At 39.4% G+C, this 25,120-nt stretch overlaps 1 protein-coding gene across 1 annotated transcript; it reads left to right on the top strand.

Moving 5' to 3' along the window:
• The first annotated feature begins 532 nt into the window (after positions 1-532).
• On the top strand, positions 533-19,793 carry LOC104622937 (nodal modulator 3-like). The gene is made up of 19 exons (XM_010289865.1): positions 533-731; positions 1,899-2,030; positions 2,798-2,934; positions 3,205-3,292; positions 4,194-4,257; positions 5,374-5,469; positions 8,455-8,664; positions 8,962-9,044; positions 10,052-10,211; positions 10,334-10,460; positions 11,106-11,219; positions 11,892-12,019; positions 12,601-12,742; positions 13,569-13,652; positions 15,128-15,238; positions 17,175-17,276; positions 17,495-17,614; positions 18,568-18,660; positions 19,416-19,793. Exons 1-19 carry the CDS (start codon positions 533-535, stop codon positions 19,545-19,547), a joined length of 2,322 nt encoding a protein of 773 aa, XP_010288167.1. The 3' UTR covers positions 19,548-19,793.
• The last annotated feature ends 5,327 nt before the right edge of the window (positions 19,794-25,120 follow it).

Here is a 25,120-nt window from a genome sequence, read left to right as displayed (position 1 = left end):
AGATTCCCATGTTCCTTGTCCTTTAAACTTGTTAATAGATCAGGCCATTGAGGTTGAAAGTTCTCATTTCTCTCTCCTCTTAGTTGTGATGTCCCTTAGATCACTTCTTATTTTAATGTATTATCCTGTGAGTGAGACATGTAATGTGTACCTTTCTTAGGTGTCTAAATGGTTCCTGAGATTATAGGTCACAGCAGAACCTGTAGCATAGCCACCATGAATTTTGCATTGTGGGAGGTCATGCAGACTTGAAGATGAGGAAGTGCATGGTTGTAAGGCCTCTGATTGTCCTTATAGATAATGAAATAGCCTAATGTGGAAGCAGCAGTACATCCTGAAGTGAAATTTGCACAGACTTTTGAAACTGATCTGTTTGGAGGATTTTTAGCTCAGTTTTATTGCAGTTCTTTGGAGGATTTTTAATACAGAATTTTGAAAAGCATATTTGGGAGGCTGGATTTGCTTTGCCTGAGATTTACAGTAAATTTCCATTTTCTAATTACTGATAAATGGATTGAACTAAGTAGAGTGGATGTATTTGGACCGATATTTAAAAGCTGGTGATGTTTTGATGTCATATACTCTACAGGTAATTATTCCAGAGGCTGAGACCAGAGCAGGATTGGCTTTGAAACCCAAAATGTTCCCTGTTACTGTTACAGACCGACCAGTAATGGATGTGACCTTCTCTCAGTTTTTGGCATCCATCTCGGGGAAGATCTCTTGTTTAGGTAAGTGAATTTTGAAAGTGAAGTGGAAATGGGAACGGAGAACTTCAGCACTGTGTGTGTGACTGAGTACGGTTTAGATCAAGACACTTGCTGTGGTTAGTCTCATCAGCAGATAAGTAAATTAATTTCCAGCACATGGGTAAAGTGACTCTTTTTTTGTAAGACCTTACAGCTTAATAAGATACCCTAATAAAGTTTGGAGTTAAGTTATGTACCTATTTTTAATACCTGGTAGGAGTAAGCAAGTATTCCTTCCTCAGGAAGGAATTCTGACCTGTTTGCCTTCCTCAGAAGATGGGTAAGTTCTGGAAGGAGATGCTCCTGACTGACACTAGGGATACTGTACATCAATCAGAGAAGTACTGGAGGCAAAAAAGACATGGCAAGGGGGGGAAAAAAAGTGTGTGTAAAAACCTGTAGCATAGACGCTAAGACTATTAGGAAGCTTGAAATCTCTGTTCTCTTTCATAAGCTTTTTGTCTTTATTTTAGTCTAAGGACCTCTCTCCTGCTGTTTTCCTTGATTACCCACTGATTTCAGCAGATGGTGATTGGGGCTTGACTTTTGTCATTTTTACCTCTTCTTTGTTGTCTCTGAATCCCCTCTGTACTTGGTGTTCTGTCTCCCAGGTGTTTTCTGGGCCCTGTAGTCTCTGCAGAGCAAGATGGACCCAGGGATTTAATGTTGACCCCTGGTTGTTACTTGCCATTAGATAAAGGAATATGATGAACAGTCTCAAACTTCCTGAAGAATGAAAAAAAGGACTGGTAATCATGTGCTTAAGAAATAAGAGTGAGAGTTTTAATTGGAAATCGCATAGAATCATAGAATCATGAAGGTTGGAAAAGACCTTTAAGATCATTAAGTCCAACCATCAACCCAACACCACCATGCCCACTAAACCATGTCCCAAAGTGCCACGTCTACATGTTTTTTGAACACTGGCGGTGATGGTGACTCCACCCCCTCCCTGGGCAGCCTGTTCCAATGCTTGACCACTCTCTCAGTAAAAAAAATTTTTCCTAATATATAGTCTAAATGTTCTCTACTGGAAGAGAGTAATCATTTTAATCTTAGTACACATGAAGCTTGCTTGGAGTGGGGGTTTGGGAGGCAAAGCTGGGAAGCCAGAATGTAGTCTCATTTTCTCTTCTCTTTTCTGCACAGATGCTTGTGGTGATCTCATGGTGATATTACAGTCTGTGAGCCGCCAGGGTGAAAAACGCAACCTGCAGCTCTCTGGAAACATGGACTCAGTGGTCTTCACATTTGAAAATGTGCTACCTGGCAAATACAAAGGTAGGATTATGGGGAACTGCTTGAAGTGTTACCTTAGTAGCTAAATTTGTGACATAATCTGTATACTTCTGTTATTGTGGATACCGTTTACAGTATGCCCAACATGGAGTTAGTTCTGAAACTTGAGAGAATCTGGAAAAATACTATATAACACTGCATCAAGTTTTCTTAATCTTCTATGTTTAACCTGTTTGCTAGCTGACAGGTAGCTGCTCCCCTAAGTTTTAGGGTCTGTGTAGCTGGAGTGAGGAAAAAGGGCTTTATCATCACCTGACTTGTCCCAAGCCTAAGAACAGGGGCACATCCTAGTTCTTCTGCTTCCCGAGTACCTGTCCTAAGAGCAATATGTGTTTTGGCCAGCTATGAAAATAAATTGTTTTCCAGGGAAAGGTGTAAGGAGTATATACTGATTGCTCTTTTTATACTGAAGTTAGAACACCTTTCCACCAGGTGAAATTGGAGTTAGGTTGTGATGACCTCTAGGCTTCTTTCACTACCACAGTGGTAGCGCACATTGCAGAACTTTCCAGGGTGACCAGACTTTGTTATTCCTTTTTATAATAGCTGTTCTGTTAAGAGATGTGCTGGATTCCTGGTGATGCTGCAGTGCTGTGAACCAGGTCTGTTACTACAGTCATTGTTGTGTATCTGGCTTTGAAGGTTATTGTCAGGGAAGTTAGAGTGATACAAGCTTTTTATACCACAAAACCTGCCCTTATTCACACAGTTGTACATTACTAAAATGCTTTGTGTGGTGTGTATTCTAGTAAGCATTGTACATGAAGACTGGTGCTGGAAGAATAAGTCTCTGGAGTTGGAAGTCATGGAGGAAGATGTTTCGGGAGTAGAATTCAGGCAGACTGGATATATGCTGAGGTGTTCTCTTTCTCATGCAATTACACTGGTACGTAGGTAACAAACGTCCTTGTATTTTTTTAATGAACTTGTGTAGGTAGGTTGGATTATGTTTGGAATCAAGACTTTTTCATGTCTTCCGGGAGTCATATAGCACAGCAACAGAGAGTGCTTTGAGATTTGTCTCTTAAGATTTGGTAAAACGATCTTCTGTTGTTAGCTGTTGTAAAAGAGAAGCGTTGATGTATCTTTAGGCAAATACTATTTTCATTTTGTTGTTTGGTAGGTACTAATAGTGAATTGTGTTGTGGCTTCACAGGAATTTTATCAGGATGGAAATGGGCCAGAGAACGTTGGTGTTTATAACCTGTCCAAAGGAGTTAATAGATTCTGTCTTTCAAAGCCAGGTAACAGCTCTAAAATGTTAGTTTAAAAAACAAAAAAACAACCAGTCAGCTAATACTGCTGGGAATTTAAAAAAAAAAACAAAACCACAAAACCAAACTGTTATGGTTTCTGATGTTTCTGAGAGGCATTGTTTAATTTACATCTGTATATAAATGCTCTGTTCTAAGTTTTTAAAATTCTCCTACTATTTAGTCCTTCACATTAATATAGATTCCAGAAGTAAAATAAGTTGTGTTTTTTTGACTCTGTGAAGGGCTTTGATCTTTGATGAATGAAGAGCATATTAAAATAATCTTGTTCATATGGGACAAACAGACGTTTCATTTCAATACAGGATTCTTGAGGGGTAACTGTTAAAAGTACCACAGGGTTATCTGTAACAGCAAAAAAGAATGTTTTAAAACCAGATTTTTTTTTTTTCCTCCTTTTAATGCCTTAGAACGAATTCTCTGTTATGGCCCCTTAGCAAAACAGTTAACCAATATGTTTGGTTTTGATTCACTTTTCAGCTTTGAACATTTCATCCTTAGAGCCAGTGGTGTCATTCACAACACAATACTACAGTGGTTCTATAATCAGTCAAAGGATATCACCTATGGGACTATAATAGGTTACTTCTGAGGTTGTTTGGTTGTTTGCATTTGTAATTATGTTTATCTGTAATGATGCCTAATTGTGTTTTGTATTAGTGTATGTTAGAAACGCTACACAGCTTCCAATAGTGATCTATGACTGAACAGAGGTGAACTAATTGACAAGTGTCTATATGAAAGGCAATAGAGATATAGTAAAATTTTGTAATTGTTTCTATACCTCAGGTCTCATGTGATCTTGAGAACTCAGCCAGCACAGTAAGCTTGAATTTTTTCAGCAGATCATTCTTTGACTTCATGTTTACAGGTGTATATGAAGTTACCCCACGTTCCTGCCACCAATTTGAACATGAGTATTACACTTACGACACGTAAGAGCAAAATCTGGTTTTGATCCTATGCCTATCAGTATGCTTTCATAAAGCTTCCTTCTTCTGCAGCTGCTTGCTTTCAGCAATTCAGGAGGTGTTGCTATGACTGTCTCTAACCAATAGAGGGAGGCTTTAGCATATCGGACATGTTCTCTTGCCCTTTCTAGTCTTAAAAAAAATAATCAACTAATGATAGGCTTTAAAGATTGTTTTGCTACTTTAATGAATATTTTTGTCAGCCTCGTGTCTGTTTAATTTTGGTTTTGCCTTGTAACAAAGCAGAGCTATTTCAGTAGAAACTGTTGATCCTTTGTGAGAGGTGAAATGCAAAAGATAGGATAGTAAGTTTACTAGGAGGCATATATCACTGTTGTACGTCCCTAGTGCCATGACTTTGTGGTCATTTGATTCTGCTCACCCCAGTTTTTGTAAGCTGAATAAATATTCACCCTAATCACAAGTAAGCAGTGCTGATCTTCGTCAGGCAGCCATGTTTTATTGGTTGATTTATAGGTTATGGTCTGGCAATGTGCTTAATGGCTCTTTGCTTCCAAAAACAGGATTTCTGCTCCCAGACTACTTCTAATTCATTAACATGTCAGAAAACGAATTCAACACTAGAATCTGATTTTTTTCTGCTGTGTTAGTGAATTGAAAGTACTTCAAAGAGAGGTGGACTAAACATGAGAGCTGGCACAAAGTGAGTGAATGGATAGAAGCAGAAACCATCTTTTGACAGCAAAGCACCATTAGACCTGGGGGAGTCTTGGTGAACTGTGTCTAATATGACAAACTTTTGAGTGCCCTTCTGCTGTGTGTAAGGGATCGTACATATGAAATCAATCAAATCAGCTTTAGCTTGAGAGGAAGCAGGAGGCAGAAAGGAAGGAATTGCTTTGACCAATGTCATGCAGTGATTTGGGGTTCAGAGCTGGAAAACGCTCCCTTTCCAATATCCGGTCATCTCAGCACTACAGCTTTGCTGTGGAACTTGTATACTGTCTTTTGTAAAACACTTCAAACTTAGGGACGGGAGCACAAACTGCTAAATAAGATTTGGTTGTTTTCTTTAGGAGGGGGACCTTGAATTCATCTCTCTGTTACTTTGATTTACAGGTCTTCTCCTAGTATACTGACACTCACTGCAGTTCGACACCATGTCCTTGGCACGATTGTAACAGATAAACTGATGGATGTGACTGTTACCATTAAGTAAGAACAAAGAAATTTTGGGCCTATAAAAAGGGGAAGGAAAAGACATCTCTCTCAAAGTTTTACTCTGGGTTTAATACTGCAGTGGCTGCTTTCTAAGGGGATGGCATCCAACTCTAGGCTGCAAGAGGTTTTTGTGCTAAGCTGTGCTTTGAGTTCTTTGTAGATGGATAAATAATTCCCATCCCTCATTTTGAACATTGTCACTTAATTTCAATCTAGTCCCTTTCTACTTGTGTGTCATGGTGAAAAGGAGTGATTTTCTGAGGTTTTATATACTTTAATGAACTGAAATTTCAGAATTCAGAGGGTATTGTTTTAGCTTAGGTCTGAGCTCTTTATCACTGGCATCTATTTTTTCCCCTTTTTGTTTCCTCAGAATGAGAATCTGCTTTAGAGCATTGTTACTGGTGTGAAGAGGGTTATAAAAGGAAAACTATGCAGAGTGATTACACACTGATGCGCCAATTTACGTTTAGCTGAACAGAGAGATCACTAGGGAGCACTGATTTGTGAACAGCTTTAATTGTATGAGGTGCCAGATCTGCCTGGATGTGTCTGATAATGATGCGTGCTTTATTAATGCTCTGCTGATGTCTGCTTGTTCTAGACTATGGGTTCTCAAACTTTCTGAGTGCAGAAAACATCTTTTCAGAGAACAAATTACCTGCAGAGCATTGCCTCGAATTCCCTGAGCTTAATGAACCTGTAACTGCAAGTACTGGGCAACTACAGCAGCTGGAAAAGAAACATTGGGATAGCAGAGAGACATTAGGATTTTAAAAAGAACTTAGTGAGGAAGTGAATATTATACTGACCTTCTAGGCTGGTTGGATTTTTTGAGACTATTGGCAAGTGCTTTGAAGGCAGCTCGATTGCCACAGACTGTCTCTGTTCAAGCCTGCCTGAAGCTTTTCAGCCAAAGTCCAATTTGTGAAATGCCATCAACGTAAAAACAGCAGCTCTGGATTTAAAAGCAATACAGCTGTTTTTAAAAGTCTATGCTTGTATAGGTGGATATGTATATGTCCACCAGATCTGTGGTGCTGACCTGTTAAGTTCCAGTTAATAAAAAACACCCCAACCCAACCAAAAAGAAAGCTGTTTCTTCACAATTTTTGGTGATGGCTTCTTATGTTTGAAAAATGAGACTGTAGTAATTTATTATTAATATCATGAGACTGTGTGCATGTCTGTACAGGTTTTTAGTAAGACAAAAAGAATTTTTTTGATACATTTTTATAGTGTCTTTGGACTGCAGAGAAAGAATTCAAAGCCTTGATGAAACTTGGTTGATAGAGCAGTAGTATCTGTTTTTCTTAAAAAAGACAAAATAGAATGTAGGTGAAGACTGAAGCAGGAGACTCAACTATACTGATAATCTAACGTGGCTGTAGGAAAAGTAATCGTGATCATTTCCGTTCACTCCTCATAGAGAATTTTTCAATGTTCTGCAACAGTTTTTCAGACTATTGTAGAAGAGACAGAAGATAAGATACAAAGGATGGTTGGATACTACAAGAAATTGCTAGGAAAGAGAGGATGTAAGATCAACGAAAGTGAAACGTGATGAATTGGTCTGAGCTGATTTAAAGGACTTGTTTAAACTTACCTAGCAATCTGTTCAGTGGACAGTGACAAGATAGCTGAATATTTCAAATGTGTAGGGCAGATAGGTTAGAACTCAGAGCTTTACCTGGAAATTGCCAGCTATTGGAAGTATTTGTTTGTGGTAGAAGTTTATTTTCTCCTTGTATACTCTACTCTTGAGAGGTAGGTTCTGAGGGAAAGTTCCTAGTACTGAAACAAAAGTGAGCTTACTGGTCTTTGAGTTATACAAAATAAACAAATCCTTTCTGTACTAAGTTTGTTCTCAGGTTTGGAATTCCGGTCTTTCTCTTTTAGTTTAGGGCTTTGTTAAAGGTACTCATACAAACTGGTCCTTTGGCTTAAGAATTTACCACTCCTACTGGCTTGTCAGTGCTCCTGTGGGAGGTGGTTGCCCCTGAAGCAGAGCTGGTGTCTGGTACTTGGTGCAAAATCAGGACTCTGTGCTTACCAAAACCTAAGCTAAGCTAAGATGCTGGACTCTGCAAAGTGGTTGAGATGTAGACATGTGACGCGGCCTGTGCAATGGGATGCTGAGGCATGGCAGAAGGGAGGAGGAGGCAGCAGAGCCATAGCTTCTTGAATGGTTGTCCCATGATGGGGCAGTATTTGAGAGAGTTGCAAGTAGGCCAATTCCTGCTAGGCCAGGTAAGTTACCTGTAGTGCCTATGAATGAGCTTTTCTGATTGATAGTAGCTGTGTTCAGTTTTGGGCCCCTCACTACAAGAAGGATGTTGAGGTGCTGGAGCGTGTCCAGAGAAGGGCAACGAAGCTGGTGAGGGGGCTGGAGCACAAGTCTTATGAGGAGTGGCTGAGGGAACTGGGGTTGTTTAGTCTGGAGAAGAGGAGGCTAAGAGGAGACTTTATCGCTCTCTACAACTACCTGAAAGGGGGTTGTGGTGAGGTGGGTGTTGGCCTCTTCTCCCAAGTAACTAGTGATAGGACAAGAGGAAATGGCCTCAAGTTGTGCCAAGGGAGGTTTAGGTTGGATATTAGGAAAAATTTCTTCACTGAGAGGGTGGTCAGGCATTGGAACAGGCTGCCCAGGGAGGTGGTGGAGTCTCCATCTCTGGAAGTGTTACAAAAACGTGTGGATGTGGCACTTTGGGACATGGTTTAGGGGACCTGGTGGCACTGGATTAATGGTTGGAATTGATGATCTTGAAGGTCCTTTCCAACCTTAGTGATTCTGTGATTGATGTGGAGGTTAAAATTTTTAGTTATGCTTGGAATAAATAGCAGAATTTAAAAGGAATGGATTAAAAAAAATCCTGGAACTTGTCTGCTGTGGTATAAAGGTAGTAATTAACAGATATAACAAGCTGTTATCCCTTCGTGTGAAAGGAGATGATTTTGTTTTCTCTTCATTGTTTTCAGGTCATCCATTGACAGTGAACCCGCCTTAGTTTTAGGGCCCCTGAAGTCTGTACAGGAGTTACGTAGGGAGCAGCAGCTGGCAGAAATTGAGACCCGCCGACAGGAGAGAGAAAAGAAGGGTCAAGAGGAGGAAGGAACAAAGCCACCAGTGCAAGAAATGGTGGAGGAACTCCAAGGACCGTTCCTGTATGAATTTTCATACTGGGCAAGGTAATACCAAGCTCCAATTGACCAGGTGTATTCTTTGTACTATTGTCTGGTGTTTCCACTAAACAGAATAGTGATATATTCCATGTAGAACAGAGCTGCTGTATGGGTACCTGTGCCTGTTCTTGTTGACTGTCAGCTAAATGGAAACTAGTACCACATAGTATGAATTTTGCTTAGGTATTGTTGATACTTTTTCCTTGGGGTATTTAGACGGGTTCTTGGGTCAATAGACAGTACGCTGCTCTATGTGAGAGCTGCTAATTCCATTTTCTTCTAATTGTATCTTGTGTTTTATAGGTCTGGAGAGAAAATTACTGTGACACCATCATCAAAAGAGCTGCTTTTCTACCCGCCTTATGTGGAAACAGTTGTTAGTGGAGGTAAGTATAAATAAAATCTAGCTTGAAAGGAGTAGATTTTTAAGGCAGAAATGTTTCCTTATAGACGAACGTATGAATAGTGTTAGGAAAGTTTCAACAGCAGCTGTTTCTTTGGGCCAATTTCACTCTGGAATTTGGAAGCATGGGTATTTGGTTGAGGGTGCAAGTACAGTTTTTATCAGCAGAACATGCTTCCAAGTGCTAAAAGACCACCTGGCACAAGAGGAAGGACTAGATTTCTGGATATTACACCAGACTCTCAGAATTGTTCATATTACTCTTATCTAGAAATACAGTTGTGTGAAAAAATGATGTTTGTATTCTGAATTTCTTGCCAAATTCAAGTTTCTGTTAAGTTTTGTTTGTAGTATGTGATAATATGCAATATGTAAATATTCACAACAGTAAACTTCAAAGTTGTCAGGGTTATCATCATTCAGTTGGTGCTACTTGTTAAGTCAGTGTCCATCTTGCCCTCAGGTTCCTAAGTGAACATACTTCATTTGAAATAACTAGAAAATATTAGGTACACCTTTTTATGTGCCTTTTTGTTGTGGACATTCTAAATACATTGGAGGGGAGAGGGAATAAAATTTTACTTATGTCTTTATATTTACTTTATGTTAAACATGACATATGCTGACCTGAATTTGATCTCAAAAACTTTTGTCAAAGCTCTGTGTAATATCAGCTAGAACGGAATATTGTTAGAATCATCTCCATGTGGCTGCAGTATATGTAACTTCATGAATCCTCAAAGCACTTAGCCAATTCAGAATGTTTGTTTTGGAGATGTGCTTATAGCTTTGGAACTTTGTTACTGATTTTGTGAATGTTCAGATGTTTTAAGATGTGTTGAGAGGCCATAGAATTGGTTGATCTCTTATTCTAAGGTAAGAGAACATCAACTGGTCACTTTGGAAGTAGTTAAACTCTTGCTGTAAGACAGAACGGTGAATGTATTTTGACTTTCTTGTTTGTCTTAAATCCCCTTTGCAATGACCAAGAGAGTTGTCCTGGAAAACTGATAGAGATTCATGGAAAAGCAGGTTTATTTCTGGAAGGGCGAATTCATCCTGAATTGGAAGGCGTTGAGATTGTCATTAGTGAAAAGGGAGCAACTTCCTCGCTCATCACAGTTTTCACTGATGACAAAGGTGCTTACAGGTAATCAACAGATTTGTTTTGACCTTTTGGATTCTTTAATTGAAGTGCAATGGTGACTTGGCAATGTGTGTGTGATACACAAGTGCTTTTTTTTAAAATTAGTTCTCTCCTTTTATTTGAAGTGTTGGACCACTCCACAGTGACTTGGAATATACAGTTACTGCTCAGAAAGAAGGGTTTGTTTTGACTGCAGTAGAAGGAACAGTTGGGGACTTCAAAGCTTTTGCTCTTGCTGGGGTTACGTTTGAGGTAATGTTCTAAACACTTTGGGTTCTGAATGAGTGTGTGTGCAGTTAGAGCTACACAGGGAAAAAAGTTAACCCAGGTGTCCCAGCCAAACAAAAATGGGTGTGGGATTTGGGGATAATTTTGTCATGGGGAAACAAATCTCAGTGGATGAGCTTAATTGTAGACCATGACTTGCCATGCAGAAGATGTTTTGCAAGGTTTATAGAGTGGAAAGTTAGAGCCTGCAGTGCAAAAAACTGTCTTTATTTGCTTTTGTAGAGTTGGACCACCTTCTCTTAATGAGTTTTATCCCTCAAGGGGATTTTTTTTTTTTTGTGTACAGTCTGGTCCAACTAGTGCTTGGTTCTAGTCTTTAGGATACTTTGTTCTGGCCCCCAGCATGTCCTAGCAAGTGATAGAGAGTGACTGTTCTGGTGGCACGTGCTATGTGCAGCTGTGACTGCCCAGATGTTGAGAGCACAAGCTTCTGTAGCCCTGCAGTCTCACAGGAGGGCATACACTGCAGATGTTGCTAGTTTTCTTCTGCTTACAGGTGAGTGCTCACAGCCAGCACATCTCTGCACTCTGTAAGGGGCTTCTGAATTGAACTCTTTTTCGGAAAGCAACCCTAGCTTACAGTTAAAACTATTGCTTTTTCAAAAATAGATCAAATCAGAGGATGACCAGGCTCTTGCCGGAGTTCTCTTGTCTCTCAGTGGAGGGGTGTTTCGATCCAACCTCCTTACACAGGATAACGGCATGCTGACTTTTTCCAATCTGGTAAGTTGAAATTGATTCTTCTGAATGTGTCTGCATGTGTGATGCTGTTACATTGCCCTCCAAAATAGGGATGATGTTGGCTCCCTTCAGTGGCAGGGGGATGTGTGGTCTCCTTTGAAATCATAACAATGAGAAATGTAGGTCCCTCAGAGTGGAGAGCACTTACAATCTTAGCACATGAAAGATGTGAAATCTAACCTAGCAAGAGATTTCTCCCCAACAGGTAGTAGGTGATGTTGATTGATCTCAGTTACTAATTTGCAGTCTGTAAACATGAAACAAGCCAATTTTTTGATGAACATTTGAGAGTCTTTAGAGAAAAGAAATCTAATGAGATTACTGATCTGTACATGTGTGTAGACATGCCTGAATAATTTCCTTGCAGACATCTCTCTCTCCTGGTCACTTTGCTGTCCTTGAGGTCTTGCGGTAAGGTTTTAGGGACATAGTTTCCTTTCCCTCTTCAGGCTTTATCACCTGGTGGAGTTCCACTGGTTTATTGTCCAATATTGCTCCCTGTTTTTGAGTGCTCACATTTTCCATCCAGTTTAACCTACAGTTGAGACAGAGAACTTAAGCTCTTTAGGGAGCTCTTGAAGAAACATAATTGTTGGGAGTTGGTGAATTTTTGTGTTACTATCAGTAAACGGCTTGTTTCATGCTTCTTTGCAGAGCCCAGGGCAGTATTATTTTAAACCCATGATGAAAGAGTTTCGCTTTGAGCCATCGTCACAAATGATTGAAGTGCAGGAAGGACAGAATCTTAAAATTCGGATAACTGGTTACAGGACAGCTTACAGGTCAGTAGAGCTGAAATGCTGTGCAAAATGCTACGTACTGTATCAGGATACATTATGTAAAATGTGTGTTCTGGAGGTTTGGAGGATACTTTTGAAGGCACAATTTAACTCTGTTATTCTGTGTATAAGTACTTTTTTTAGCCTTTTCTTATGCATGTGCATATATAGCTACACCTAGATGGCAGGACTGTAAGGAGAAATGTTGCTATGAAAGCACTGTGTCAGTGGCACTGGAAGTGGCTTGTGCTATGTCCAGTGGCACAGGAGAGGACTGTTCTGGGGATGGTAGGCCAATTCAGGTATCTGACTTCAAGATCCTTCCTTTCCTTGCTCTCAGGGGTAAGTGCTGCTGTTCATGGACATCAGAGAATTTGGATTCCTAAAGTTGTGCACTGAACTGCAGCTAATTCTAATGCTTTAAACAGCTTTACGTACACATTACATATTCCCCTTTTCTTCTCCACGCTATGCTAAATATATTTAGTACTTTTTCCATCAGTTGTAACAATAAAACGTCTTTAAAATGTGCATTAAAACAGCATCTGCACATCTGTAGCAATTGGTTCTCTTTATACTTCTAGCTGTTACGGCACAGTTTCTTCTTTAAATGGAGAGCCGGAGCAGGGAGTCTCAGTAGAAGCTGTGGGGCAGAAGGATTGTAGCATCTATGGAGAAGACACGATAACTGATGAAGAGGGCAAATTCAGGCTACGTGGCCTCCTGGTAAGGATTAGAACATTCTCTGTCATTTACTTTTACGTTAGCATGATAATGGAATAACATGTGTTTTATTAATTAGCTACTGACTTCTGTTTTCCCATCACATTTGCTAGCTCAGATTCCCTTGAGTCTCAGTGTTACACTGTCATGTAGTGAACATTCATTCAGTGAAGGGAGAAAATACTTCTAGTATAAGTCTGCGGAACTTGCTGCCAGCATACTGTCATGGCCTGCCACAAACACTGAACAGCTCCTGTGACATGTCGTGAGCCCCTGGTTGATGTACTGGCTGTGTCTAACAGGTGTTCAGGTGTTCTTAGGTAAAAGGATTTGAGGAAGCATTTAGTTTCTCTTGTGAAAATACTGTGACAACATATTTTTAGCAGGATATAGGGTGTTTGTATGATGATGATTGTACAGCACGTATGTGAGTTCAGTTGTTCTGCAGGAAACGTGGAAGGTGAATTTCTGGGACCGCTGTGTATGGAGTAAGCAATTATGCTGAAGTAGAAAGCAGTATTTGATCAGGTTTTAATCCTGTTTAATGTATTTTCTTTCTAGCTAAAACCCTTCACAGCAGATGAATTCTTTTAATACTGTAATGTAATAAACTAGTGAAAGTTCTGTGATAGGCCTTTTGTATTTGCTGGCAGTAAACACCCCTAATGGTGTTATTGAACTAAATTTGCTATTTGGGATAAGGAAGACTTTAACTGGATAGAGTTAGATCTGTTTGGGTGGTGTATCTTAAATGGAATCTCTTACTGTCTTCTAAAATTGAAGTATGTATTATTCAGTGTTGGGATTTATCACTGAATGTTGCTTTTAGCCTGGTTGTGTGTATCATGTCCAACTCAAAGCTGAAGGCAATGATCACATTGAAAGAGCTTTACCACAACATCGTGCAATTGAGGTAATTTTTTCTTTTTTTTGTAGTACCACTTAAATATGAAATGCATCTGTGTAGGCATTATGTCTGTTCTGTCAGCAGCAATGTAGTTGAACGCGTTCTGTTTATGTTCTGTTTAGACAAGTGGCTTTCAGCAAGTTAGCTCCCTCAATACGGGCCCTATATGTGTGTGTCACCACCATAGCTTAAAATTGAAATAAAATAAAGTCCAAACAGTAAACAAGTGAAGAGGTACATCAAGAAATGAGAGAATAAATGTATAGAACACCTTTCAGCATTTCTTTATGATATGGAACAAAGCATAGCGACTTGAGGATGTCATAAATTGTCATATTATGCTATCTTCGTATTTAGTTATTGATAGATAAGATATATTTTGTTTTGCTTTATTTGGTCCAAATCCTGCAGTCTTGATGTAGATGAAATTGTCATTCAGACTAGCAAATCTTTATAAAATGTAATAATAACTTTGAACTGAACACTGATGAAATCTTGTTAAATATTCCTCCATCCTTACAGATTCAGATTAGTTGCCTCGCATTTATCTCTTGACATCCAGCAAAGGTTAATTAGCCTTCGTTAGTTGTCCAGAACTTTTCAGTGGGGAATTGGTCATTATCTGAGCTGAGACACGTGCCTGACAAGGGTGCCCTCCTTTGCAGCAGAACAGAAGGGCAGAAACCTTTCAAGTCCTTAGTCTCGTCTTGCTAAGAGTGCTTGCTGGCTGGAAAGGGGAAGAGAGTGCAACCCAAATTCCAGAAAATCAGATGAAGGTTATGTACTGCAAGTAGCTGTATGCAGTAGCTTGTACTAATAGCATCCTGGCTAGCCTGCCATTTTCTCTAGGAGAGAGCATTTGAAAGACACCTGCAGGAAAATTGTACAGCCTCAGTGGTGCCAGACTGTTGATAGGGCACCTGGCCTAACTGGAACCTGTCTGTTACTGTAGTTATTATTTGAGTAAATGTCTTTCCTTACTCTGGTCGGAGTTCAGATTTAGAAACACAAATGTTTTGTATTTTAAACAATTTCAAAGAATATAAAGTTACATATTTTTGAAGTAGATTATATTATGATATGAGCATATTCCTCATTAATCAACTGCATAATCATCCTAGCATAGCAGTATGCATTGCTCAGCACAGATGCAAAATACTGAGACCAATGCTCAGACATCAGGCAGTCCTGTGTGTATAACTCAGCCTCTTCCAAAATAATGCCTGCTTTTGATACTTCTTCCATTGGTAGTTTAACTTAATGCCATCAGCCTTGTGCTGATAGTGCACAAGTCTGTAATTGTGAGCTGTGCTCTATGGAGTAAAGATACTTGCAATTGGAAAGCCTTCAAGTTTCCATGTGGTTAGTATAGAATAAAATTCACTTCTTGTTTAAAATTATGATCAATATTTGTGTTGTGCTAACTGTCCTCTGTTAACTGTTCCTCTGTTGGTAAAAACATGACATTGTTTATGTTGCAGGTTGGGAACAGTGACATTGATGATGTTAATATTATAGCATTCCGGCAAATTAATCAGTTTGATTTAAGTGGAAATGTAATTACATCTTCCGAATATCTCTCCACATTATGTGTAAGTTCAAGCCTTTCATCTTTGTCAAGTGTATTTGCCATTGCTTTCCCCTTTTTTTTTTTTTGTGCAGGGTCACTGGAAATTGTTCAGTAGCCAGCGTACACATTTAATTCAAATGATGACTAATGCTTTAATGAAGGTGAATTTGAATTCCAGATAGAATTAAGATTCTATGTGTTAGATTCTGAGTGTTCCTCACTGCTTTGCTTTAGTGTTTCCTTTTTTCATGGGAGTATGTTTATGAAATGCTTTCTCAGGTTGGCTTGTACATTTCTGGGTCTGCTTCCCTGATTAGGGGTGCCCTGTCCATAGGGAGAGCATGGCACTAGGGGTGCAATGAGTCCTCTGTATCAGAGAACTGCATTAATACCTGAAATACCTGGAATTTTTGACATGCATGTCTGCTAGCAAGAAGATACCATGTGAATGCAATGATACCACAGGACACATGAATTTAAAAGTACAGTTATAAGAGAGAGTATAAGACAAATAGCAAAGCTGAAATTTTCAAAATTCATTGTGATTTGAAAAACACTTGCTAAACACCTGTGATCCTTTTGGCTTAGAGTGCAAATGCTGGAAGTATCTGCGAGAGGTGTTAGTGTGGTGGGAGTTACAGTACCTTTCTCAGGTTTAAAAGCTTCTTGAAATGTTACCTATAAATATAAATGCAGTGCCTGGATTTCTTTCAGACTAGTCTGTTATGCATCTCACCTGCCAAGATCTCATTGCTAAGTTGTTGGGTTTTTTTGGGAGACACCCAAAGGATCCAACACTCAGAGCAGGAAGGGAAAATGTATCACCTTACTGAAGAGCACTGAGCAAGCTTCCTATCTTTCTGGAGAAATTTAAGCCCTTGCAGTTCAGCTTAAGCAAACAGGAATTGATGTAAAAATTTAATTGTATGGAAGTTATCCAAGCCTGTACCTGTTTCGTATGAGGTTGGGTCTTGCATTGCATGTAACGTGATGTGCTGTTGATGGGTGCATATCCATCACACTTGCTTTCAAGGCAGAAAGTTTTGTCTTTGAAAGATGTGCTACGATTTGATACAGACACAAGCAAGCAGTTTTGTGACCTCAGTCTGTTCGCTTCTGGTTGCATGGGCTGGATGAAACAACCGGAAATGCTCTGGTGAGCTGTGGTTGGAGCTGCAACCATGGTAGCACTCGGCAGAATCAATGAGAATTTAGTTGGGCAGTGTCTGCAAGGAGAGCCGAGTCTTGGCAAATATCTGATCCAGTGATTTACAAAAAATGGTACCGATGCTAGGAGGCTGCTTCAGAGCAGCTGTCCACAGCTGTCCACAAACAGCATCAGTTTGCTTACTGTGTCCTCTGGAGGAGGTGCGGTGGCTGATAAATGTTTGTGTGTACAGGCAGCCTCATGTGAGGAGGTGCAGCTGCCCCTTCCAGCTTTATTCGATTATGATACAACCCTCTTTTAATTATGCTGGCTTCTGAGCAAACTGTATTTGCTGAGGACTTCAGGGCTGTTCTGTAGCTTGAGGGTGTCTAGCTTCTTAAGTAAGTGTAGAGAAACTGAAATCAAGCAAAATGAGCCTATTGGAGAAATAGAAACAACACCCAGCTGCAAATTCCTGTGAAACTGCTGGGATTATTTAAAAGATTTACTCAGTTCTGGTTGATGCATATCACAGACTACTTTTAATACACTAGATATGTGAAAATGTTAGATATCAGTTAGATATCAGTTGTGCCTAAATTATTTCAAGCTTTGTAAAAAGACTGTTTCTGTGACTTTCCACATCCCAGATTAGAACAATTCCAGGTGTTTTTAGTTAACAACTTCCCGTTTATAAAACACATGATGAATTTTGAAGTGCTTTTATTCCTTAAGATGTGGGATGTCTGAAATACTTGTTGTGGTGAAGGCTCAGAAATACCTGGTTTGTGCTTTCTTCTTGCCCTCACAGGTGAAGCTCTACAAAAGTGAAAATCTTGACAACCCAATTCATACAGTCAACTTAGGCCTATCCCTATTTTTCCATTTCCCACCGCTACTCCGAGATGGAGAGGTAAGAATATTGCTGAATAATTAGCTTAGGTCACTTAAATTTTTTTCCCTAAGGACACTGAAGTGTTATTCCTGGTGTGCCTGCAGTGCTGTATTCATGCTGGAGCAACCAGTGTCTCAGAAGATTTGAAGCCTGTGAAACTGACTTTTGCCTTTAAATCTGATTTTTGTCTCAGACTGCTACTGATGCTGTAGGCTAAGTGTATTTTTCACCCACAGAATTATGTGGTGCTTCTGGATTCTACATTGTCTAAATCACAGTATGACTACACCCTGCCTCAAGTTTCGTTCACTGCTATTGGATATCATAAACACATTACGCTGATCTTCAGTCCCACTGTAAGTACAAAATACATAAATGTTCAAGTGCTCACCTTGAGAGCAATGTCTGGTAGTATAGCCTGCATGTATTTTGTGATCTCGGCCAAACTTTCTATTAAGTAAATATAAAGACGTTTATTGAGAGGCATTAAAGTGACAATGAATTTGGATTTGGCCACATTTAAGGCATCAAACAGGGGTGTAATAACCTGGTGTGTTACAGGAGCAGGTAAGGAGTTCAGGATGAAGTTGTAGCCATGACACTAACTGAAAGGTTGCAGTAATGGGGCTGAGGGAGAAAGATAGGATTGTTGTCAGAATTCCTTTACAGACTTCTGTGTGTATGAAATAAGTATCACCAGGCCAAAAAGAGAGCTTTAGTTACTGGAGCTGAGGTAGAGGCTAAAGCAGAGGAGTTGTCAAACTAACATTAGGGGAAAACTCCCTTGAGAGAGAGAAGTGTCTTTTTGCACTTCTGAACGGTGCAGTCAATTTATCGAAGTGCTCATGCTGTAATATTTTAATTATCTATTTCTTTTCTGCATCACTGCATGTTCAGATGCCAGTGAAACATGAGGGAAACATGAAATGGCAGTTATAAATGAAAGATGTGCCTGAAAGATTTTGTGCTAATATGGTTGCTGTAGTTTCATCATTGGGATCATAGAGGTTTGGGCAGCATGTGACAGGTAAATTAAAGCACACCAGTTTGACTGTAAAGTGGAGACTGACCATCAGTGAATTAACTTTAAAAAACAGCAAATCCCAGGAAAAGGTAACAAGTGAATGAATTTGATCAAGGGGACTGCTTTGAAGTTGATGGTATAGTAAATCTTTGAGGAGCACTGAGAAGGAATTACGTGGGAAGGGCTGGATGTACCACATGATCCTATTGCTGACATTGCTTAAAGCTGAGGGGTTTCATAGTCAAAATGACTTTAAAAAAAATCCATGGTCCCCACTGTTTTCAGAGAAAGCTGCCTGAACAAGATATCGCCCAAGGATCTTACATCGCGTTACCACTGACGCTGCTTCTGTTGTTGGCTGGTTACAACCATGATAAGGTAGGTCATGGGGTTTTTTGTCTTAACCAAATATTACTGTCCTTTCGATGAATGCTTTGTACTGTGCTGAGTGAGGGTTTGTTGAGGTGGTTATCCAGAGAGTGATGCAGTCAGCAGTCACCTTATGTGACACATTTTAAGAAAAGCCACAATGTAGCCAAGCTTTTTGACTATTATCTTCCTTTTTAAAAACTTGAGGTGAAGGTGAGTTCCTGTGCCGCTTCTGAATTTTGTCTTCTCATTTGATGGCTTTGGGAAAAAAAACCTGTATAACTTCCTCTGTCTTTCTTAGCAAGCCATGCTTTTCTAGTCTTCTCTGATATGACTGGATTTGTTGTTTTGCTGATAAGAGAAGATAAATTTGTCTGTGCAAGTTGATTTCCTCTCAAACATGGGTAAGACAGCGCTGAACATGGGATTCTCCAGGATTTTCTACAATGTCACTGAAAGTGCCTCCACTGAAAATAGCGGTCATTTTCTAGACTTGAGACTCAAACTGCTGTTCTTGGATAGATGACTGCAGGGAAAAAAGTTAACTGACAATCATTTTAGTTTTTGATTATCAGAAATTCCCAGGAGTTTGGCCTGATTCGTTCCCAAGATTTGCTGCCATTTTCTGATATCTTTGTAGATGTGCCATTTACGCAATAAATGCTGTTTGTTGTGAGATGAATGGGTCTAAAGAACGTTGCCATTCAGACCTTACATACCACTGTAACCACAGGCTGCTTCCCTTTTTTTTTTTTTCTCCCCAGCTCATTCCCTTGTTGCTACAGCTGACAACTCGACTGCAAGGAGTACGTGCTCTTGGACAGACAGGTTCTGACACAGGTGGTTCAGAGGATGCAAAGAGGCAAACGAAAAAACAGAAGACAAGACGGACGTGAGAGGAAAGGAATGATTGCATGAAGTGGCGCTCCATCAAACTGGAGCCTGAGGAAGCAAAGCCACTAAGATACATTTTTGTTGAATTTGCTGACTTTACATTTTCATTGTTGCTACATGAGTGCCATTTGTCACACTAGCTCCATTTTGGTTGTAAATTTTCTATGGAGTCTATAGATTTCCTTGTTGTAAAGTAATGAAATGAATGCCTCTGTTGTCACTGTGAGTGCATCTCCCATACTTGAAGATGATTAATGATTTTTTTTTCCCCCCTCTTCAGTGGAGCAGGTCATGCTGTCTTCATTAATGATTTGTAAAAGCAGTGGTAATAGACTGCTTGACTTCAGTCTCTAGATTTTGTGATCATTTTCCCTTACCTTTTTAAATAGCCACTTTACAGAAGCAGCACATAAGGATTTTACTAAATCAGTGGTGCTTGAAACAAAGTTTTGGGGGACATACATGAACTGGTGAATTATGTCTTTGGCACTTCCAGTTCAGCAGCTTGATTGAAGAGTCTGTCATCTGCACAGCTGTGATTTCAGTTCTTATCCAATGATTATGTTATCTTTGATTAAAATCAAGTTCTTGCCCAATGAAGACAGATTGTTAATGTCAGGTAAGTTCTGATGATCCTACTGCAAAAGCAGTGTTGAATTTCCGTGTCATATGTAGTGCAATCTCTTTAGCCCTCCAGTATTCCTGAAGTGGCTCCTGCTGGTTGTACTATTGCTTCCAAAGCTGTACTGTGTTGTTGGTGATGCCCGTCCACCTGTGTCGCTGCCACATCTCCTGCTCAGGCCATATGCAGCCTTTTTGCCAATTGATGAATGATTTTTTTTTTTTTTACCTTTTTTTTTTTCTTCTACTTCAGGAAATGTGAGCTTTTCAAAATCTCCAGCATGTACAATCCCAATAATGTAGCCTGTAGTAAATAACTGTTTCTTACAGGCTATCTTTTGATTCTTGTTTGAAGTAGACAGTTGGACATCCACGGTTTAAATGTTAATGGGGCTTTTTATTGACAAATAGTATAAAGGTTAATAGAGCTTTTGAAAGATGCACATAAATGCCTACAAATATTGCAAAGACATTGGTACTGCCAGTAAGTGGCAATGTTTCTCTCTTACAGTACTTGAAATAAAGTCGCTTTACATTTAAATATTTAAGCTTACAAACCCTACCATTCTTAGAAATTTGGATGCTAAATTTTATGCTGGTTTTGTTGGTATTTTGCATTAGTTTGGACCTAAATAATTAAAACTTCGTTCTGTGATCATTGTAATCTCTCTGAGGGAAATTCTATCAAGATCATAATAAAAATGAAGAATGTTGAAAAAGCATGTATGTATAGAATTTGAAATGAAGCTCTAATAAACTGTCACACTTTCTACTTAATGACCTTGAATTCTATATTGCTGTGATGAAATATATGGGGAAAAAACACAGTGTTGTAAGACTTACAATAAATTGTACGTTTTCAGTACATCTTTATTTTAAACTGGTGAATGTTGAGAAAGGTATTACTACTTTGGGGGAATGTATGGGAAGAAATGCACATCTCCATGTGCCTTCAATAGAGTACCAGATATTCTGACCTCTGAATTGTGGGACTTGCTGATGATTACCTTAAACATTGGAAATGCTGTTAATAAAAATAAAAATTTAAAAAAGTGTTAATGCTTGCTAATTTAATGCTTGCTTCTAAACCTAAGATTTGCCCAACGTTTTGTCTCAACATTTTCTGTTCTTCGCCTTCTGCAGCACACTGGTGGCCTACTTGCTTCCAGCCCCGTGTTTTGATGTTTATTCTGCTTTTGAAGTGTTTATTCCTATAGCTTGCAGTTTCCCATTTGGCAGAGAAGTCCTGGTGCTCTTTTGAGAACATGGGGAAAACTAACGCATGAGATAATTTTCTAAAGCAGAACTAAATGTCAAGAAATCAGTATCTCCAATTATGTTTAGAAACCAATAATCAGATACACAGACCCGAGCAGAAGAATCAGCAATGCGGTCTCTGAAATCCCCCGAGCCACATGCATAAAGTGAGGACAGTGCACGTGAGCCAGGAACAGTCTGGGGCACTGGGAGGGAAGATTTGTATTAACATGGTGACCTGCGTGGGCAAACTCCTGCTTCCAGCTGCTCAGCCCGGGTTCAGCGGTGGTACCTAGAACCTCTGCAGTCTTGACAGCCCTTCACCCACAGACCTGGGTGGTGATGGCTCTGCCTTGTTTGTATAACAGAGCATGTTGCTCTAGGGGATCTCTACACAGCGTGACTGCGTTAACGGTGCTTTTCAGTACGGAAATGGTGGATTCAGTTTAGGATTACCTTCTGTACTCTTCCAAGTTGAATATTTAGGTATCATTTGCTCTGCATATATAAGGTTTGCAATTGATTTTGTGCTCTTAAAACCAAGACTTCCATACCAATTGGACTGTCCTTTTTACTATTTCCTATTGAAAATGTCAGTTAAAGCTGCTTGTTGCATCTTTAATTTGTGTTAATACAGAGAACAAATGCAGAATGGGACTAACATTTAGACGTTGACTCTTACTAGAAAACTTTCAAGGTTTACTCAGTGTTTACTATTCTTTTTTGCAGGCACAATAGTGAAAGAATGATTAATTCATTTGCTTGGAGCTAAATATGGGCAAGTGTCTGAATTCTGTTGGAATTGAGAGTAAGGCCCTCCAGATAAACATAGCATTGCATATTACTTGATTTTTCTATCAAAAGCAACAATGAACATTACATATATTTGGTTGGCTCACCAGTCATGCACAGAATTCCGTTGTTTAAGAATGAAATGGATCATTAATATTGAATTTTACTTAGTTTCTAAAGCATCATCTTTATTAGATGGCTGTCGCATCCCAAGAACAAGTGTGTTTGATGCATAAGCAGCAATGTTGTTAAATAAAGATACAGCAATTTAAAAACCAAATGTGTTTAAAAGCAAGAAGACAAATACTTAAAACAGAAATGAGCATTCTCAGCAAGGATGGAGAAGTGCAGATTTCTTCATAGTTGATAGTCTTGGTTGAGTTTATTTTTTAAATCTAAATCTCAGTATTTGCTGAGCTGCACTATTTAATGTAAGATGCATAGTTATATGAATCAGATTCTTGGGGCTAAGTGTTCATTTGTTTTTCTTAAGAACATGTAGGGGAAAAATGATAATGTAGTGTGAGACTGTAGATGTCTCTGGGGCTGACCAGGTGGTGAAATGCCCAACAGGCCAGCTCAGTGCTTCCCTGCCTACAGAGGATGGGATTTCAGGAGGAAACCTCTAAAATGAATGTTACTGCTTTATGTGCTGATATAGTGACCAAGGCTCCCCACCTCCTGCCAGGTCAGTTTTTACACAGCAGACTAGCTATGATCCTTGCTCTAACTCACCAAAGAAAGAAAGGAAATAAAATTAATTCAGTCAAGGCTGACAGCAAGCATGCCATTCTCTGACACGGCAGCTCAATACTATGGTGTTATCCTTAGGTATTTCGCTTTCTATCAGCAAATTTGTCTGTACTAGGCAACGCTGTGGGCCTTCAGCATCACCCATCTGAGACTGCAACTTGATTCCTGCTGCTGTTCTTCCTTGTGTGAATTTTGTTTTTCAGATATTGAAAGTGCAACCGTAGAATTAGCATTTTTAAGGAGTACCCTTCTCAGCCCTGTGCTGAGGAAACATTTGAAGGCAATATGGCTTTGAAAATCCTACTAGACATTTAAGTAACTGACTTCTCCAGGAAAGCTAAGGCTGAATGTGGAATTGAACTCTGAGATGACTGGTGTCTAATTTTCTTCCTATTCTGTATTCTCTGCTTTGTAGGGTATCTGTATTTCCACTTTTTCCAGTCTGGAAGTAATTTAAATTGGGCTTCTTGCAAAGGTAGATGCAATAAAATGAGTGGTGTAGAAAAGGCCTGAAAGGTAGCAAATTTCCTGAGCTGAGCACAACAGCATTGGTGGTAGGTTCACGTTATGTGTGGTAAATCATGTTTTCCTTGCAAATAGATTGGTGGCTTTAGAAAATCTCTGAAAGTCTCTGAAAATTGAGTAAATCTATTTCTGGTGTGTTATCGACTGATGCCAGAACCCTGTATTTTTTTTTTACTTTTGAAAGAACACCAATGAGTTTAGTCTCTGTCATTCAGTCATTTATTTAAACCTGGAACAGGCCCATACGTCCTTGTACAAATGAAGAGCAGCTCTACGCTAATTAGCATTCCCTGAGCCTTCATGGATTATTATTAGCAAGTGCAACTTTTTCCCCTTGAATGTTTTACAGAGCTTTTGTGAGCTTTTTACATCAGCTAGCTTGTCCTTTCAATTTTCTATTATACCTTTTGTAATTGCTTTCTGTCTATATTAGATATGTTGTTGTTTTACTCCAGTAATTTCCATCATCACTTTTAACTGTTTGCTACTACTGGAATCAACATGATTGCATTATTTACTCTGCTTTAAATATCGCTTTTTCCTTTTCTCCCCCCTCCTCTCCCACCATCTTTCTGGGAATATTTGAACTTAGCAACATGATGCTGTCTGACGTCTTATTTGTTACCTTCATAGCCTAAGACCATGATTACTTTAAGACCAATGGTGTATGATCATAAATTACTGAACACCCACCAGACCATTATTGAATTTTTTATATCTAAGAGCACAATAAACAGTGAAAGATAAACCTGTCTTTTACTGCCTGTGGAAGTCAGCAGGTTGATTCCTCCTTCAATTCTCATTTTTGTCAGTACTAGAATAATTAAATCCCCATCATGAAGACTGGTTTCTTCACAGGCCTCTCATCACACCGAGTTTTTTAAAAAAACAGTTGTGTTTTTTTCTGTTGAGTTTGTGTTCAGTTGTGGCAAACCATCAACAAATTCCCACTCCAAGCCTTCCTACTCTCAGGCACAAAAGAATCTAATAGGGGCTTAAGTAAAACACATGAAGAGGGACTATTTTGCTTTTATGGTCTCTAGTGTTTGCTGCATTAAAGTGTTTTCTACAGCAGTTGTTAGGAAGCATGTTCATGTGCTCCGTTCTGTACTGAAGGGCTTGCTCCTTCTGGAAGGAGGGGACAGGATGCTGCCCAGGCCCTCCTCTCCCCTTTCCTCAATACATATGATGTGTGACGGACATCGACAATTAGCAGACAAACTCAAGAGTTCATTAAGTGCTCACCTGCAGGCTTGGGGCCTGGCGTGGTTTGTTTTCTGCTATGCAGGCAGGCCTGACAAAGCTTAACCAGCACCTGCAATTCCCAGCCCATTTGAAACAGCTCTCTCCGTTGCTAGAGGAGCCAAGCCCTTTATGTGCAGACAGAAAAAATATTTTGTTTTAATAAGCATGGAAATTGGATACAAATTTGCTTATGCATTTAAAATCAGAAATGGTGTTTCCCTTCTATTCCGCACTCCAGCTGTGTGTACTATTATTCTTGGGAAGGCTTGGTGCGATTCTGAGTACAAGGGACTCTGTCATTCTTTCTGGTATAAGGGAAGGAAAGACAAAGTTTAACTAGTTAGTGTCATCTTTGAAACAAGTTCTGTAAGGATTGTAAGAT

The sequence above is a fragment of the Phaethon lepturus genome, unplaced genomic scaffold (assembly GCF_000687285.1).
Source record: "Phaethon lepturus isolate BGI_N335 unplaced genomic scaffold, ASM68728v1 scaffold3276, whole genome shotgun sequence".
Lineage (NCBI taxonomy): Eukaryota > Metazoa > Chordata > Aves > Phaethontiformes > Phaethontidae > Phaethon > Phaethon lepturus.
The sequence above is the reverse complement of the archived record's forward strand: the minus strand, read 5'-3'. Positions and strand labels throughout refer to the sequence as shown.